Source organism: Choloepus didactylus, chromosome 10, assembly GCF_015220235.1.
Source record: "Choloepus didactylus isolate mChoDid1 chromosome 10, mChoDid1.pri, whole genome shotgun sequence".
Classification (NCBI taxonomy): Eukaryota; Metazoa; Chordata; class Mammalia; order Pilosa; family Megalonychidae; genus Choloepus; species Choloepus didactylus.
This window is the reverse complement of record NC_051316.1, coordinates 125,856,254-125,872,959: the sequence shown is the minus strand read 5'-3', so window position 1 is coordinate 125,872,959 and position 16,706 is coordinate 125,856,254. Positions and strand designations below refer to the sequence as shown.

General features: G+C 40.5%; 2 protein-coding genes across 6 annotated transcripts in view; both read left to right on the top strand.

The window, feature by feature from the left end:
* TGFBR1 (transforming growth factor beta receptor 1) overlaps positions 1-16,706 on the top strand; it is an 80,233-nt gene that overhangs the window by 43,204 nt on the left and 20,323 nt on the right. For 2 of the 5 annotated variants that reach the window (XM_037851013.1, XM_037851015.1), the window contains exons 2-4: positions 4,314-4,553; positions 7,318-7,560; positions 15,872-16,102. In XM_037851013.1, the coding sequence (XP_037706941.1) occupies positions 4,314-4,553; positions 7,318-7,560; positions 15,872-16,102 (714 nt within the window). Of the gene's footprint in view, positions 1-140; positions 3,406-4,313; positions 4,554-7,317; positions 7,561-15,871; positions 16,103-16,706 lie in introns of those variants that run through there. The other 3 variants (XM_037851017.1, XM_037851014.1, XM_037851016.1) reach the window with 3 other exon arrangements.
* Positions 12,261-15,791, top strand: LOC119545480 (small nuclear ribonucleoprotein G-like). The gene has a single exon (XM_037851019.1). The coding sequence runs from the start codon at positions 14,690-14,692 to the stop codon at positions 14,912-14,914; it is 225 nt and encodes a 74-aa protein (XP_037706947.1). The 5' UTR covers positions 12,261-14,689; the 3' UTR covers positions 14,915-15,791.

Below are 16,706 nucleotides of genomic sequence, written 5' to 3'. Positions count from 1 at the left end.
TTAAGTGCAAGTACCTTGTTTTATTCATCTCCAAACCCCATAGTCTGCACAGTACCTGGCATGATAGAGATGCTCAGTAAGTAAGTGCAGAATTAAATGAAAGGGTTGTATCGATGGGCTGGTGGGAGTGGGTTTTGGGCTCTGGGGTGGGAAGGAGATGTCCTTGTATATACCTTTTTAGATAGAAATTTTCCCTGTGCCTGCATTTAAAAATAAAAATAAAAACAAAATTGGCTTAATAAAAGGCGGAGTGGTAGCCAGGGACCGAAACTGTCTATTAATCAAATAAAATTGAATTTAAAAAAAATGAGAATTACAGCTCATGCATTCATGGGAATTTTTAAATCCCTGTTTTAATTTTTCCCTCAACTATTTTACCATGTCAGGTACATATATCAATCCTGTATTTAATCAAGACTCCCTTTTAGAGTGGTGAAATAGAAGTTTTTAAATTCCCTCAAGAAGTAAATCCTTACCTGGTTAAGCTTTCATGTTACACAATGTTTATATTTAGTTACCAGCTCTTCTTAACAAAAGACTGTTATTGAAAAGGCCCCTTAGCACCCACTTTTTCAAACTTGCCATAACGTTTGAAAAGAAAAAAATGTCCAGAATGTATTTTGCATGTTACTTAGATTGTATAGACAGGAAACTAGATATAAAGTCCTTATGTTTTTGGCTCGTGTACAACTATAAACCAAATCTGCAAATTAACTGTGAAGAGAACTAAAGAAACCAATAAAATTCAAATTAGTACCATTATTCAGTGTGGTGGCTGATGTTTAGTTTTCAAGGCCTTTGGTCTGATTCCATATGAAATCTGTTTTCTGTGTTTGAACTTCAGTGAGTAAAACCTGCAAGTGCTTGTTCTCTTTGGTGATGTTGTGCAGGATGGCATTCATGACCTCAAGACTTTGTTTTAAGTTCAGGATTATCCGACCTCATACCTATCCCAAACACTTGCCAGTAGGTGTTCCTCAAATATCAATTTTAATGAGATGTCATTGGTCTTGTTCACTTGAAAATCTTCATTAAATGGTTTCTAAACCACTTATTACTGGAACTGAGAATGGAGAAAAGTCATTGCGTATTTACAACCAATGAACTTTTGCAAACTGTACTACAAAGCCTGGACCCAGATAATTTTTATGGCACATATATGGTATTTGCTCTTAGGCCATTGTCTTTTGAATATACCATGCCTATATTCAAAAGACAATGGCCATGTGCTCTGACGAGTCAAGATCCCTTTATTTTTCACTCCTTCAATACTTACTGTGAAACCTTTGCTTGAACAGTGCCATGAGGACATTTGGCCTGAAGGAGATCTGAAAAAGCATCAGTGAAAGCATAGCGATTGTACCCGTTTAGACCACGGTTATTCATGATGCAGAATTTTTATCATTGTTTTTAGATTACCTTGTAAATGGAAATAGGTTTTCAATCTTATAGATGGCATTTAGACTCCCCTTACTCTCCCAATATATTTGAGACTTTCTGTTTGGGAGACATTGCTTTAGCAAATATTTTTGTGATCGCTATCTTGGGGCCTAGGATTCAAAGATGGAAAAACAAAATAGAACAAATTGGCCCTTTGTAACTGAGGGACATTTTAACAAAAAAGTACAAACAGCTTCATCTGTGCTATCCTAAAGGTAGGCACAGAGGGAACACATTGAAAGGAGCGACTAGGTGTCTTGACGGTAAGGGAGAGGTCTAGAGCACATCACTGGAAGAATCCTGTTTGAATTGGATGAGGGGCAGATGAGAGAGAGGAGGCTTAGTGAGGGCAGATTCGGCAGAACGAGAGTATGTGTGACGAGCAAGGCCATGAAAGACACCGTGACCAACGTGGTGAGAAGCATGTGGCCCTGGGATAGCATTGGCAGTGTGAGAGGTAAATTGGAACCAGTAGTAAAAATCTGTTCGGCCAGATGTTTAGCCCTTATCTTCTGTACTCCAGGGGGGTCTTGAAGGTCTTAGAACTAGGGGAGTATTTTTACATCACCACATTGTATTATAATGTTCTCCACTAGACGTCAAGGCTCTTCAAGGGCTGGGGCTGGGTTATTAATCTTTGTATCTTTAACTTTTGGTAGTAACTGATAGAGTTAATGCTTAGAAAACACTGGTTTACTTTCAAATCTTGAGTAGAGGACTCAGGAGAGAATGAAGACAGTTTCATGTGGTGGTGGTTTTAATCTGTGGGTCACAGACCCCTTTGTGGTTCTGTTGAAAATGTATTTACATGTAACATTTGGCCTACAGCTTCATGGGATTCATGTACCTCTGAAGTCAGTCAATCCATGGATTCCCGGTTCAGAAATCCTCCTTAGGAGATTATCCCCAGGGCGCCCCAAATCACCCCCAGACCTCACCTTGAATAACAACTGTCTCTTTTAACAGGCCTTTAAATATTAGATTATGGTCGGGTCTCTCTCTTGTACTCTTCCTGAGTTCCCTTCATGCTTGGGAGGGATCAAATCAAGTAGCTGAATTATCTATGATGAAAGAAAAAAAAAAAAGGTTAAGGTAAAACTCTCCTGGTTTGTAAAGATAATCAACAGGTGTGCTCATAAACAACCAAGAAGCTGCCACTTGAGGAGAACCTGATGTTCCTGAGTTTGAGTTTAGCAAACAAGTCAGGGGGTCCCCTAGACCACCTTCTGGCTTGGTGATTGCAGGACTCACAAGATTCAGAAAAGCTATTATACTCATCGTTACAGTATATTACAGCAGAGAGAAACAGATTAAAATCAGCAAAAGGAAAAGACGCATGGACAAAGTCTAGGAGAAAACAATCACAAGCTTCCTGTTGTCTTCTTCCAGAAGAGTCAGTTTTACAGTTGTGCTTAATTCTCTCAGCAACAAAGAGAAGTGCTGTTGAACGAGGAAGCTCACCCGAGCCTTTGGGACCAGGGTTTTATTGGGGTCAGCCACTTTAGGCAGGCAGTGTCGACGTGACTGACCTCAGCTACTGAGACTGTGGCTACTCAGTGCAAAAACAGGCATTCCGCATAAATCACATTGTTAGGATAAACTGAGCTAACTGGTACCGTGGCCCAAGACCTCGGGCACACACAATCTCTCATCAGATAGAATTATTCCAGGGCCTCATAGCTCATCTCCCCAGAGCTGGTCAAGAGTGAGTCTGAAGAGAGGCTTTCTTGACATTGGTGCAGGGTTTGAACAGCCCAGGCCTCCTAAGTTAACCCTTTCCTGCACGGCAGGTTAGCTGTTCAGGGAATTAGCTTCTGACCTGTCTGCCGAGTCACTCTTTTTGTATCTTAGATGGCCATTCCAAATACCTGGACTCTCTTTTCCCTTGTCAGTGAGTGATTGGAAAGTTGGATTGGACTTAAGGACATATCTGTGCTTTGCAACTAGCCAGGACCAAAGTGTAATGTAAGTGCCCACTCTGTCGTTCAATAAGTGTTTCTTGAATCCTGCTGTGTACTGGACGTAGTGCTAGATGGTGGATTTGCAGAGATGATTAATTCTGGTCTCTGACCTCAAGTTGCTTATTGTTTCATAGGGGAGAGAAAAGCAAACATCATGGTGATACTGGTATCTGTGTGTGTGCTCTGGAGGGCATGGCTGAAGGCTGGAGGCATGAAGTGTTGTGATAATTAGAGGAAGACATCCTTAACAAGGGCATACCTGGAGATGAGTCACGGACATGGGGTGGATATGTGTGTGCACACTAGCTAGTGTTCCGCCAGTCATTTCTGTAGCCACGTTGCTGGTGTGGTTGGAACAGATTGTTGCTGGCGCATCTGATCAGCTTTGCTGGAGATTGCCTGATCCTAGCTAGAAGGCACATGTCTTTCTCAAGGCGTTCACCAAGGAGAAAAGAGAGTGTATGGCTCAATATGAATCTATTTCCATTACTCCATTACTGTGAATCCATCTAATGACTTTCCCATCTGACGGTAGTATTTTCACACGTTGTTCCCCAGTGGAAGAGAATGTGAATGCATAGTTTAGAGCTTTGTTTCACATGGGAAGGCAATTGCATGCCTTACCTTGATGAAACTGCATGTAACAAACAAAAATTTTCTATACTTGGAAGCGAAACATGTTTAGAAAAAAACCTGGGTCCAAATTTTGCCATTTCTTTGGACTCCTGTCTGTGGTTCTCAACAGAATTCAGAGATTCAGAGCTTCTAAGTGCAGTGATGAGTTTGCTTTTTAGCAGTGTACAGAAATTGTATGATTATAATGGGATTAGGAATTTATTATTATAGTGAATACTGGATAATTTCAAACTCTTTGAGATCTTTTTCTAATACAATCTTGTTTTCTTCTTTCAGCATTACAGTGTTTCTGCCACCTCTGTGCAAAAGACAATTATACATGTGTGACAGATGGGCTCTGCTTTGTCTCTGTCACAGAGACCACAGACAAAGTTATACACAATAGCATGTGTATAGCTGAAATCGACCTAATTCCTCGAGACAGGCCATTTGTGTGTGCACCCTCGTCAAAAACTGGGTCTGTTACGTATTGCTGCAGTCAGGACCATTGCAATAAAATAGAGCTCCCAACTGCTGGTAAGCTGTGTAAGATTTTTTTTTCTTGGTGCTATAGAAAAGCTTTGAAACCCTGACTGTGATTTTAGAACTTGCGGGGATCTTAGATACCATCTAGCCTAACCTGTTCAGCTTGTCCACAGTTACAGAGTTGTGAGAATGGCCAAGAACCTGATTCCTGGGTGTATGTGCTGTGTGAGAAGTTGCTTCCAGAATAGACTTTCTGAGGTCTGTTACAAGACAGTCTCTTAAGAGAATTCCAGCAAAGCCCACTGCAGCATTGTGTCAGCAGAATATCTTCACTGTGTCTTCAGTGTACATTTCTTCTTCCTAATAGTGGTTCTCTCACCTTTTAAAGCAATCAACAGCTTTGTAATGGGTGGCGATTGAGAGCAGCACTAGTTAAACAGTCCAGGTGCCTTCATTTTGTAAATTCATCTTGCTGTAAGTTCTTTATGGATAAATTGTTATATACAAGCTTTAGATTTTTGGTCCTTCACCCGTAGTTACACTTTAAAATATCTGGCAGAGCCAGGAATGTAAAGGCTTCATAAACTGTCATGATGAGATTAATTTTAAGGTTCTTGTTTAAGAGGTCCATCTGAGCCCATGTACTTAACTCGTCAAATCCCATAATTCCTACTGTAATAATCAAAGGAAGAGAAGAATGGGGAAGACTGTATTAATGCTAGCAGAATTAATGGAAGAATGCCACCTTCATGTCAACACTTAAAAGGAGCTTCGCAGTTTTTAGTACAGATGACAACAGACTAGTGAAGAGATGAGAAAGAAGTAAGCAGAAGGACCCGTTGCGACATCCCACCAGTAGCTGAAGCTGCGGGGATGGGGGTGAGGTTAGGCTATAATAGGGGTAAATCCTTGATTCTCTTTTAGGAAGTATCTGGTTTCAGGGCTCCCTTTCCACTCAGAATTGGTTCAGACACCATGCTAATTAAACTAGAAAGCCCTGCTGTAACTCAGAGAAGGGCCAGTCCTGCCAGTTGTAGAAAGGAGGCTCCATCCAGCTCAAGTAAAAACAGTCCAGGAAAACTCAGTCTTTAGCATGATGGGGAAGCTCCCCCTGATGAGGTTGTCAGACTGTGATTTCTTCCTTACCTATGAAGGCATCTGCAAGTCTAACATGGCAAAGAAAATGAGAATTCCAGGATTTCCCATTTCCATTTCCTAGACTGGAAAGATTTGAACAGACTTACAAAACCTTGTGAAGAACTCATCTAATTTTCGAGTGCCAAATAAATGTTGTACCCCTTCCCCTTCACCCCTGTTCTCAGCTCCAGGATAAGTAAATAGCCAAAAATTACCAAATGAAAAGATTCAGTGGTTCAAAAGAAGGGGACTGAATAGGCTAAATTAAAGTAGATGTCACTATGAAATAGGCTTACCTCATAATAGGGAAAAGCTTTCAGATAGCCCAAGGCCTATTTTCAGCTGTTCACTATAAAATAAGAACATTCCACTGTTGTTAAAGATCACTTTCAGATGAAAAGCACAATTGATGAGTATCTTTAAAAATGCAACATTGCTAATGAACGGCAGGCTGGATACTGTTAATTTTACATTCAAGCTTGAGACAAGCTTAAGGCAAGACAAGCTTGAGAAATTGTGTTATAATTCGGAGAAAGTGACAGTTGATGAGCAAATTCAGAGATAGGGAAGATAGATCTAGATACTCAAATATGCCTAGTAAGAATTACAGAAAAAGAAGAGCAGGCAAAAGAGAGAATATCAAGCTTTTAATGAAAAAAGAATTATCCAAATACATATGCTGAAGAAATTTATCAATTTCAAGAATAAGGAAAAAAAAAACTTATAAACATTCAAGCACAAGAAAACACCGGTTACTTATAAAAAGGAAAAGTTCAGATTTTCTGCTCTGTTCAATTCCAGGAGGCAGTGGAGCATCACATATTGTCACCCCAAAGCCTTGTAATAAGCCAAGCTATTTTTCATATACAAATCAGCAGACATCTTTATATAATTAAGTATTCCATATACAAGAATCCATGTACTCTTCCTGACAGAATTACTAGGAATTACTTCATGACAGGAATCAATCCAAATAAAGATTTCACAAATGGAAAGATGTGATATCAAAGAAATGATGATGAGCCAGCCATGGCTTGGGATGAGTGCCAAAATAATTGTAATGTGTTTCTGAAAAAATGCAAAATATTAATTATTAAAAGATTATTTATAAGAAAATAAATGATCTAGAATTAAAAGTCCAGTCCAGTGCACCTGGTTACAATAGACTAAAAATATTTATACCCAAACTCTGTTAAAAACTAGGGTGGTGGTGACTAGAGGTAATTTTTATTTTTACTTTGTACTTTTTTTTTCCTGCTGTGAGCATGTACTGGGCTTGAGACAAGAAGACAAACCAAAAGTACTTTTAAAAAAAAAAAAAAAGATTTTTAAGATTTTAAGGTGTTAATGGGATTTGTTCCAGATTATTGTTCCTTTTTAGTGACCAGAGGCTGATAAATGGGGATACCCTGGTGTAGTGGTGATGGCTGGCCTTGTGATTTAGATGGTGGCCAGAAAACACTGGAAGAGTAAATGGGTGTTGACGGAGCTGGTGATGATCACAGGAGGGCCAGTGGGAGAAGCCTGGGAGCACTACTCTGGATTCGGCTCTGTGAGCTGCTCTAATGAGGCACTGTGACAAAGTGGTGGTAGTGGCAAACTGCAGGCAGTGTGGAGGATGAGGGAAATGAAGATGCCACCTACAATGTTTTTATTGTTGATGTTTATTCCACTTGAGGCTCTTTTTCAGTCAAGCCGCCATCTGGTCTCGGTCCCGTTGAACTGGCAGCTGTTATTGCTGGACCAGTCTGCTTCGTCTGCATCTCACTCATGTTGATGGTCTACATCTGCCATAATCGCACTGGCTTTCACCATCGGGTGCCAAATGAAGAGGATCCTTCATTAGATCGCCCTTTCATTTCAGAGGGTACCACGTTAAAAGATCTAATTTATGATATGACAACATCAGGTTCTGGATCAGGTAATGTAATGTTTTTCCTTTTTCCTAAGAAGTCTTTTAAAATTGTGGTATTTATTTTATTAGTTGGCTAAGCTATTTGGCTTAGTTCGTTAAAGCTTGGGAGAGTGTGACCAATATTTCAGATTTGAGCCTAATAAAGGTCTTTAAGCTTGATCTTTATGAAACTGGGGCTAGTTTGGTACAGGCAGGTAGTAAGTCAGCTTCATATTTGTGTAAATTTCAAAGCATTCTCACCTATATGATCTGTAGTGGTTTGGAGTTTATGTATCCTGGAAGCACGTGTTCTTAATCTGTTCTTATGGATAGGAACCCATTGTAAGTAGGATCTTTTGATGAGATTACTTCAGTAATCTCAGGATGGCCCAAATGAATCAGGATGGGTCTTAATCCTATTGCTGGAGGCCTGCAGAGACGGCCACAGAGAAAGGAGCCAGGGGGAGCAGCCAGAAGGCAGAAGTCAACAGACCCAGAAGAGACAGGAGAAGATGCTGCCATGTGCATTGCCATGTGACAGAAAAGCCAGGAACCCCAAAGATTGCTGGCCAGCCAGAAGGTACTGACTCTGGGAGGAAGCAAACTTTCTAGCTTCTGAAACTGAGCCAATAAATTCCTGTGGTTAAGCCAATCCATTGTATGGTATTTATTTTAGCAGCTGGGAAATAAAAACAGTTTTGGTACTGGAAGGTGGGCTGCTGCTATTGCAAATAGCTAAACATGTGGAAATGGCTTTGGAATTGGGTAATGTATAGAGGCAGGAAGAATTGTGAGGGCTTAAAAATGAATGAGAGCTGTAGAGCAAGTTTGTGTTGTCAGAGAATACATAATTCATTGTGAACAGAATGATGATAGAAAAATGGATGCTAACAGTACTTCTGGTGAGGCCTCAGAAGAAATGGTGAATAATGTCATTAGAAATTGGAAGAAAGGCAATTCTTATTATAAAGTGGCAGAGAACTTTGCGAAATTAAGTTCTGATGTTGGCTGGAAGGTAGAACTTGAAAGCAAAGAACTTGGATATTTAGTTGAGATTTCCAAGCTAAGCGTGAAAGGTGCAGACTGGTTTCTCTTTGCAGCTTAGGGTGAAATGAGAGGGGAAAGAGATAAACTGGGAATTAAACTGTTAAGCCCAAGAAAACCAGCAGTTAATAATTGGGAAATTTCTCGGCTTATCTAGATAGAGTGCTCTGACACTAGGGCCAGTAGCTGCTGTATCATGTAACTCTGAACTTCCAGGAAGTAAGTCCCTAGAGAATAGGGTTTCCATGTGAGGGTTTAACTGAACAACCCTTTCTTAAAGAAGGTGTGTCTGAACGTGATCCAGTCAGCCATTTCAGTGGAAGTCAGAATTGGAAATGCAGTTATCCATGAGGGATCTATGGAAAGTTCTATTGTCTGATGGTTTGGACCTGCTTGAACTGCATGCAGAGCTGACAGGGTTTTTACAAAAGTTGTATGAGCAGGACTACTGCCAGCCTGGACTGCAAGGGACAGAGAAGGGACAAAAGGTCCCTTGAAATCTAATGGGAATCTGCCCTGCTGGGTGTTAGACATTTTGGGGACCAGTGAGCCCTTAATTTTCCTTTGAATGTCTCCCTTCGGGAATGGGAATGGGAATGTCTGTCCTGTGCCTGCCACACCATTGTTTGTTGGAAGCAATCATTTGTTTTTGGACTGAGGAATTTTGCCCCAGGATGGACTACGCCTGTATTTGATTTTGATGAGACTTTGGATTTCAACATTGTTCTAAAATGGCTTAAGGCTTTTGGGATGTTGTGATGGAATGAATGTATTTTGCATTTGAGAAGAGCATGTCTTTTTGAGGTCCAGCAGGCAGACTGTGGTAGCTTGTTCTATGTACCCCAGAAAAACATGTTCTTGATCAATTACTGTAGGTGTGACCCCACTGTAAGTAGGATCTTTTAATGAGGTTACTTCAGTTACTGTGTGGCCCAACTGAATCAGGGTGGTCTTAATTCTATTACTGGAGGCCTTACAGAGCAGCAGGCCACAAGGATAAAGGGAACAGCCAGAAGCCAAGAGTCAATGGAAGAGAAAGGAGAAAATGCCACCATGTGCATTGCCATGTGACGGAAAAGCCAAAACTGCCAAAGATTGCCAGCCAGCCAGAAGTTACTTGGGAGGAAGCAAGCCTTCTAGCCTCCGAAACTGAGTCAATATATTCCTGTTGTTAAGCCAGACCATTGTATGGTATTTTTTTTTTTTTTTTTAGCAGCCGCAAAACTAAAACATAATCCCATTTGCTTCTCCTGACTATGTGAGATAGGAAGGATAAGGACAATTATTCTTATTTTTGGTGAGGCTGAAACTCAAAGATGTTTAGAGGATCTGTCCATAAAGTTGCTACCCATGGCGTTCAGAATAGTTTAGCAGCTTTGTTTTTGTATTTGAAAGCAGGCATGACAGAAGATGTGTTGGGAATTGTGAGGGTTATTTGCTTTTTTAACATTTTTGGAAATTGCTACCTTCAACTCAGACTTAGTTTTTTGTTGAACTAATGAATTCTTTTCTCACTTCAGAAAGAAGTCTAACCAACTTGTTATTTAATACAGCTTTGTAGATCTGATGCCAGAGGGCCCTAGGAGTTCTTGGCGAGATTGAGACCTCAATCAAGGGCTGCCAGGGGCTGTGCAGTGAGGGTTCTTGACTTAGCGTTCCGTTTTGCTAGAGCTGCTGTTATGCCAAATACCAGAAATGGATTGGCTTTTATAAAGGGGATTTATTAGGTTACACATTTACAGATCTAAGGCCATAAAGGTGTCCATACTAAGGCATCAACTGAAGAATGGCCGATGGCATCCAGAGCACCTCTGTGAGCTGGGAGGGCACGTGGCTGGCATCTGTTGGTCCTTTGCTCCCAGGTTATGTTTCAAAATGGCTTTCTCCAAAACGTCTCTGGGCTTCTGGTGCTCCTCTCTCTCAGTTCCTTTGTGTCCTTGCTTCTTTCTCCCAGGGCATTTCTCTAAGCATCTGGGGGTTCTCTCTTAGCTTCTCCAGGGCAGCCTCTGGGCTTCTTCTCTTATCTTAGCATCTCCAAACATTCTTCTGTCTGCATCTCCAAGTGTCTCCAAGCCTGTCTGTGTCTGCTCTTGAGCTCTCTGAAGTACTCCAAAGAACTAATCTAGCCCAGGGTGGGGTCCATAGCTCCATGGAAATAATTGAATCACAGTTGGGTGAGTCACATCTCCATGGAAACAATCAAGAGGTTCCACCCTAATCAAAAGACTAGTAAATCTGCCCCCACAAGATTGCATTAAAGAACATAGCTTTTGTGAGGGACATAATAGAGTCAAACCAGCACACTCAGTTACAGGAAAAGAATTCAAGGACTAATCAGTGTGTACACAACCAAATAGTTTAATAAGCTTGATGATGCTGTAGCACCCCAAGAGTTGTCAGCTGGATACTGAAGCCCAGGTGTTCCTGACTGGATGCTGGAGAGTCCCTGGAGTCCTCAGAGAAGTCAGAACCTCGACCAGGAGCTGATGCCGTGAAGGTTCTTAACTCAGCCGCAGGAAAGAATTCAAGGACTAGTCTGTGTACAGCAAAATAGGGACTAGTCAGTGTGTACAGCCAAAACATTTAAATTGAAAGTACATGCTTGAAGGGGGTGAGCGTGGGCATTCTCCAAAGGAGAAGGACTCTGAGGTCGGGATCCTTACATTCTAAGGACTTGAAGGGGCCCTTCCCCCTCTGGTTACGCTGATAAGAGATTGATGAGCTGCACTTTTCATTGGTTCTTTTCAGGCACCGACCTAAGTGAGAGCTAGGTGTGCAAGGGCTGGGAACTTCTTGTTATGGGTCTTAGGGTCACTTCCCTTTCCTTCCTTCCCTGTCTAACTGCCTCAGATCCTTGGTCCATATGATGTTTGCTTTTCTTGGTTGTGTTTGTTGAATTTTATGGGATCAGAAATAGACTGGCTAATGCCAAACTCGTCCCCCAAAATGGATTTTGGCATAGCAATGCTTCATGCTTAAACCGAGGGGGGTTATCTTTTACTTTGTCTTGCACGTGGCTTGGAAGGATACTAAGAACACCTCTTTCACTCACAACATGGAATGTGACACTGGATTGGGAATTAGGAGATCTAGATTCCAGCCCAAACCTTTTCATTGGTTTGGTTCACTGGCTAAACCGCGGGCTTCTGTTGGCTTCTTTGGGCTTCTGTTTCCTTTTAGGAATGGGTATTTTTGGTAATCATACTGAAAGTGGTTTGTTAGGACTTTTAAATGAAATATACTGTCATTTGAAAAGTATAAATCAGCCAAAAATAAGGGCCAAATCATGGGTTAAATGAAGATTTGAAAATGTGTATAATGAAAATTTCCATAATGTTTATGATCAAATGACATTTAAAGAACGTTAAAGCCAAAGTTGTGATTGGGGAAAGAATATGACTGAAGCATAAAATCATTTCTAATAACATACAAAGTTCATGTAATGACAAATGTCTGTGTATTTTAAGAAAATGAATACATACTGGGATATGTGCATATCTGTTCATTTGTTTAAATATGAGGTAACTGACTTCCTGACCTGAAGTCTTCTGTAGAGTTTGGCCATATAGATTTAATCAGTGAGTTCTGTGCATGACTGATAAGGAACATGCAGTGTTGCCCTTCAGAGAGCCTTAGGGACTCCTAAAACCTGGGGGTGGGTGGGTGGGGGATAAGGTGTGGGCTTGAGGTGGGGCAGCCTTGGCCTGAAGCTGTGGCAGCCTTTGGGCAGCGCTGGTGGAGAGAAAGTTTTTTGGGCTCCCTGGAGTTTTCCATTGATTCTGAGTGAGTCCAAAGAAGATTTGGCTCATTCTTGAAGTTACCCTGGACCATAACCATGACAACCACAGACCAAAGTCACCAAAAATCAGGGAGGGTACAGATCATTTGGACCTTCCCTGCGAGCCTTTTCTTGTTGCCCAAATGCTGCCTGGCACAGTCGCACGGATCAGACCTCGGGGTCAGTAGGGAAACTTCTGTGCAGGTGAGAGTTGACTTCTGAATAGGAATACATATGATTACCTTTTAAGAGGAGAAGCGATGCAAAGAGGTAGAATTATTCTTCCATTTTGTGTGCAATTTTAGATCCAAGGACCATAGCTCTCTATTTTCTGAAACATTTTCCTTCTATACTTTACCTCTCAGAAACCTGTCTGCCTTGTTTGCTAGCTCTGTTTTGGCTGTTAGGTGATGTCTTGAGCCTGAGTTACTTCATCTTTAAAATGAAATGAAAGATAAGCCCTGCCCTGTCTGTGTCATTGGATTGTTGTGAGGTTCAAATGATTTATGACTGGGTGAAAGCACTTGGCAAATCCTAAAGGTATGTCTAAGTGACAGGTACTACTCTCATTGAAAAGATATGTGGAAGAAAAATCTGACATACAGAATCAGTTTGTTTCATTGTATAACAAAGCTTACTTGAAGGCCTCTTTTCCCTGTCACTGTTCATTGTGTGCTGAATGCCCTCCAGACTTACCCAGGTAGAAGCCGTCTTCTGTTGAATGATAGAAAATGCCATCTGTTTCCCTTCTATGCATTATAAAGCTGTAAGGCCTTGTGTGGGGGTCTGGTGCTGGGAGTGGGTAAAATGCCTATTCTTAGTATCCTTTTTAGTTCTTTCCCTCATTGAGGGAAAGGTGGAAATAAACATTCCTGTTATGAATTCCCACGTGTATTACCATGAACCATATCCATAACGGAGGAGAGGCCCTGTCTCTCCATCACGAAGGCTGGACCTAACCCGGGCACTGTAGAGAAGACAGTGGAGAGCTGGGTCTGGCACCTCCAGCCCTTGAAGCTCACGTCATCCCAGTTGCATTAGTTTGTGCTCATATTTAAACTGTAGTTAGATTGTGAAGTGTGGGTGAGTGTGCATGTGTGTGCGTGAGTCTCTTAGGCCCGTGTTCCTTAAGCCTTGGGCATCGTCTGTGGCCGCCTATAATCTTTGTTCTTCAGGTTGTGCTCATGCCGCTCACTCAAGTGGAGCTGCTCAGACCCTGTTCCCCTAGTGAAGTCTCTCCCAAGCAATTCTAAAGGCATAGAAGAGTGAAACAGAGGATATAGAGATTGAAGTGAGGCCTGTTTATTTTTGTCTTTAGAAGAAAAGTTTTACCTTTTAGAATGCCACATATTCACGTGGATTATGTGACTTTGATGAATTTAGATTTGGTTTATAATTTTACTTCTGCATCTAGAATCCAGGGGTGATGGGGAAGACAGAAGCCTTCCCTTGTCCCGGTCGGCGTCCTTGACCAGGCGGTTCACGGGTGTCCTTGGCGGGCCAGGCATTTTCAGACGTCCCCTTTGCCACTGCCCTTCCCCCTTACTGCTGGCTTTTGTGACTTGAGTCTTTAAGTACACGGTATGATCCTGTACCAGACTTTTTAAAAAATTCAGTAGATTTGTATCTACACTACACAACATAATTAGGAATTGATTCTTAGTACAAAAGAGTGCCTCGATTTAAATAAGGCTTTCTCACAGTTGTTTTAACTATCAGTCTCCGTATAAACACAGAAACAATTGTTTCCAATTAGACTATTAACTGCTTTGCAGGAGGTGGGGAGGTTGATCGAGGAGAGGAAAGTACTTACTGAGAAACTTAAAGATGTTAAAGTAGGAGTTTCTGATCTCTTTAAAAACTTAACGTTTAGATTTATAAGCATTTTACCTCAGGAAACCAAAGGGCAGTAATTTTATTAACTATCATTGGGTTAACTTGATCTAGCAAGCAACTTTTGAATATAGATTATAAACAACACAGCTTGTATGTAGGTTGTATAAATAAAATACGTACAGCTTGACGTGCACTATTACTGTATTTGTTAATATTAGTATAATTTACAATGACAATTCCTTAGTGGATGGGGGTATGGTTTTAAGTGAATTGACATGGTCCTTCGCATAGTGTTACTTAAATATTGTCGGTAGTTATTAACTACCATTCTGTAAATGACATACCTGATAATGTTTAAAAGTAGATATTTTAGAGTACGACAAGTTCATTTGTAAAAATACACCAATTCCTCATTACCCAGGCAGGTCATATGGCATCGTTCCTTAAAATACTAGCGTTTCTGATTCAAGGCAGTGCTGAGCCTGCTGAGTAGACACCATGAGCAAGGCTCATCCGCCTGAGTTGAAAAAATTTATGGACAAGAAGTCATCATTGAAATTAAAGGATGGCAGACATGTCCAGGGAATATTGCGGGGATTTGATCCCTTTATGAATCTTATGGTCAGTGGATGTGTGGAGAGGGCAACTAGCAGGCAACAGAACAATATTGGAATGGTGATAATACAAGGAAGTAGTATCATTGTGTTTGAAGCCTTGGAATGAGAATAAATAATGACTGTGTTCAGCAGAGAAATCAGTTGCTTCCACATGTCCCCTCCCAAAGGGCCTTTTTTTACTGTGATGTAATAATTGGGTCATGTACATTCTTCATATATTAAAAGTTTTTGTTAAACTTTTGTAATCATCAAAAATGCTTTCTTAGGTGCTCTGAATATAAAAATAGCATGTTAGCTTTTATTCTAATTGCTTCTGATAAACTTTTCCTGATGCTTGTTTAAAAAAAAAAAAAAATACCAGCGTTGCCTAGGTGGCTGGTTCCCAGTGAGTGAATTGCTCACCTTGAAATGCTTTCTGTGATTTTTTTTTAACTAATTAAAAAAAAAATAGGCTAGAACTTACTTCTCTTTCTTCTGTTCACACACTGTTCTCCTCCCATCAGTGAAGCTGTTACCAGATTCCTCTTTCTAAAATAAGATTCTTTTAACCTTACCCCCATCCCCATTCATGGTCTGTTTTTTCAAAAATTGCTAATGGTTCCTCTTTTCTGCACTGCTCTCATTGGTCCTCTTGGAGCCTGGCATCCATGGTCTTCATGTTCTGGTGATTGTTTGCTTTCTCTTCTGCCACTTTGCCCCACACATCCTCTGCTTAACCAGGCTGGTTCCCACATGTATCGCGCGTTGCCTCCTTTTCTCTTGCCTGCATTTTCCTCTTTCCTGGATACTTTGCTTCTTCCTCTTCCCCTTTGGTCTTGTTCCTTCTGAAAAGAATAGTCTAAATTCTACTTACTTTACAAAGCCTACCTGGACCCTCTTTAGGCAGGACTTTCTGGATTATTTTATTATATTATCTTATTTTCCTTTTATCATTATTTTGATGTAAATGCCATGTCTGCCTCCAACTAGATTACAAGTTCCTTAAAGGTACAGCTGGTCATGGTGTTTGAAACACAGGTGTTGTTGATTGTTTGTGGTGAATGCTATTTATCTTCATCTTTAGGTTTGCCATTGCTTGTTCAGAGAACGATTGCAAGAACGATTGTGTTACAAGAAAGCATTGGCAAAGGTCGATTTGGAGAAGTTTGGCGGGGAAAGTGGAGGGGAGAAGAAGTTGCTGTCAAAATATTCTCCTCTAGAGAAGAACGTTCATGGTTCCGTGAGGCAGAGATTTATCAAACTGTAATGTTACGTCATGAAAACATCCTTGGTTTCATAGCAGCAGACAATAAAGGTCAGTAACCTTTGTTTTTTCCTCATCTTGAATATGATAAAATCTATTTAAAATGGCTCAGATTTGATGAGAAATAGGTCAAACAGAATATATTAGAATATATTAGAATATATACAGAATATATTAGAAACATTTAGAAACAGAGCTTTTGATAGATTTTCTTTGCTTTTGACTACATGATCCCAAATCTCAAATTGTTCTATAAAATGTAAATAATTGTAAAAAACAAAACAAAACAACCCCAGACCATATGCCTTTGTTATTTTAGTTTTGGGCAGTTAGTAATCAAGAGGTAGGGTAGGGTTCAGGTACTTGGTTCCTTTTAACCTCTTCTTGACCAGTAGGGCATTTCAGCATTTACTTATGACCTTATTTATAGGAGGGTATAAATAACTTCTCAGTATAATCTGTACTCTTAAATAGTCAAGGGCTCAACAGATTAATCGTCATCCCCCCCCACCACGGATTTTTTTTTTTTTTATTCTAGTAACATACTTACAACCTAAAATTTCCCTTTTACCACATTCAAATATATAATTCAGTACTGTTAATTATGTTAACAATACTGTGTTCCCATCACCACCATCCATTATCAAAACTTTTC

What these genes read in the sequence shown, in the direction of transcription:
- LOC119545480 (XM_037851019.1), top strand. Translation starts at nt 14,690, where the DNA reads ATGAGCAAGGCTCATCCGCCTGAGTTGAAAAAATTTATGGACAAGAAG.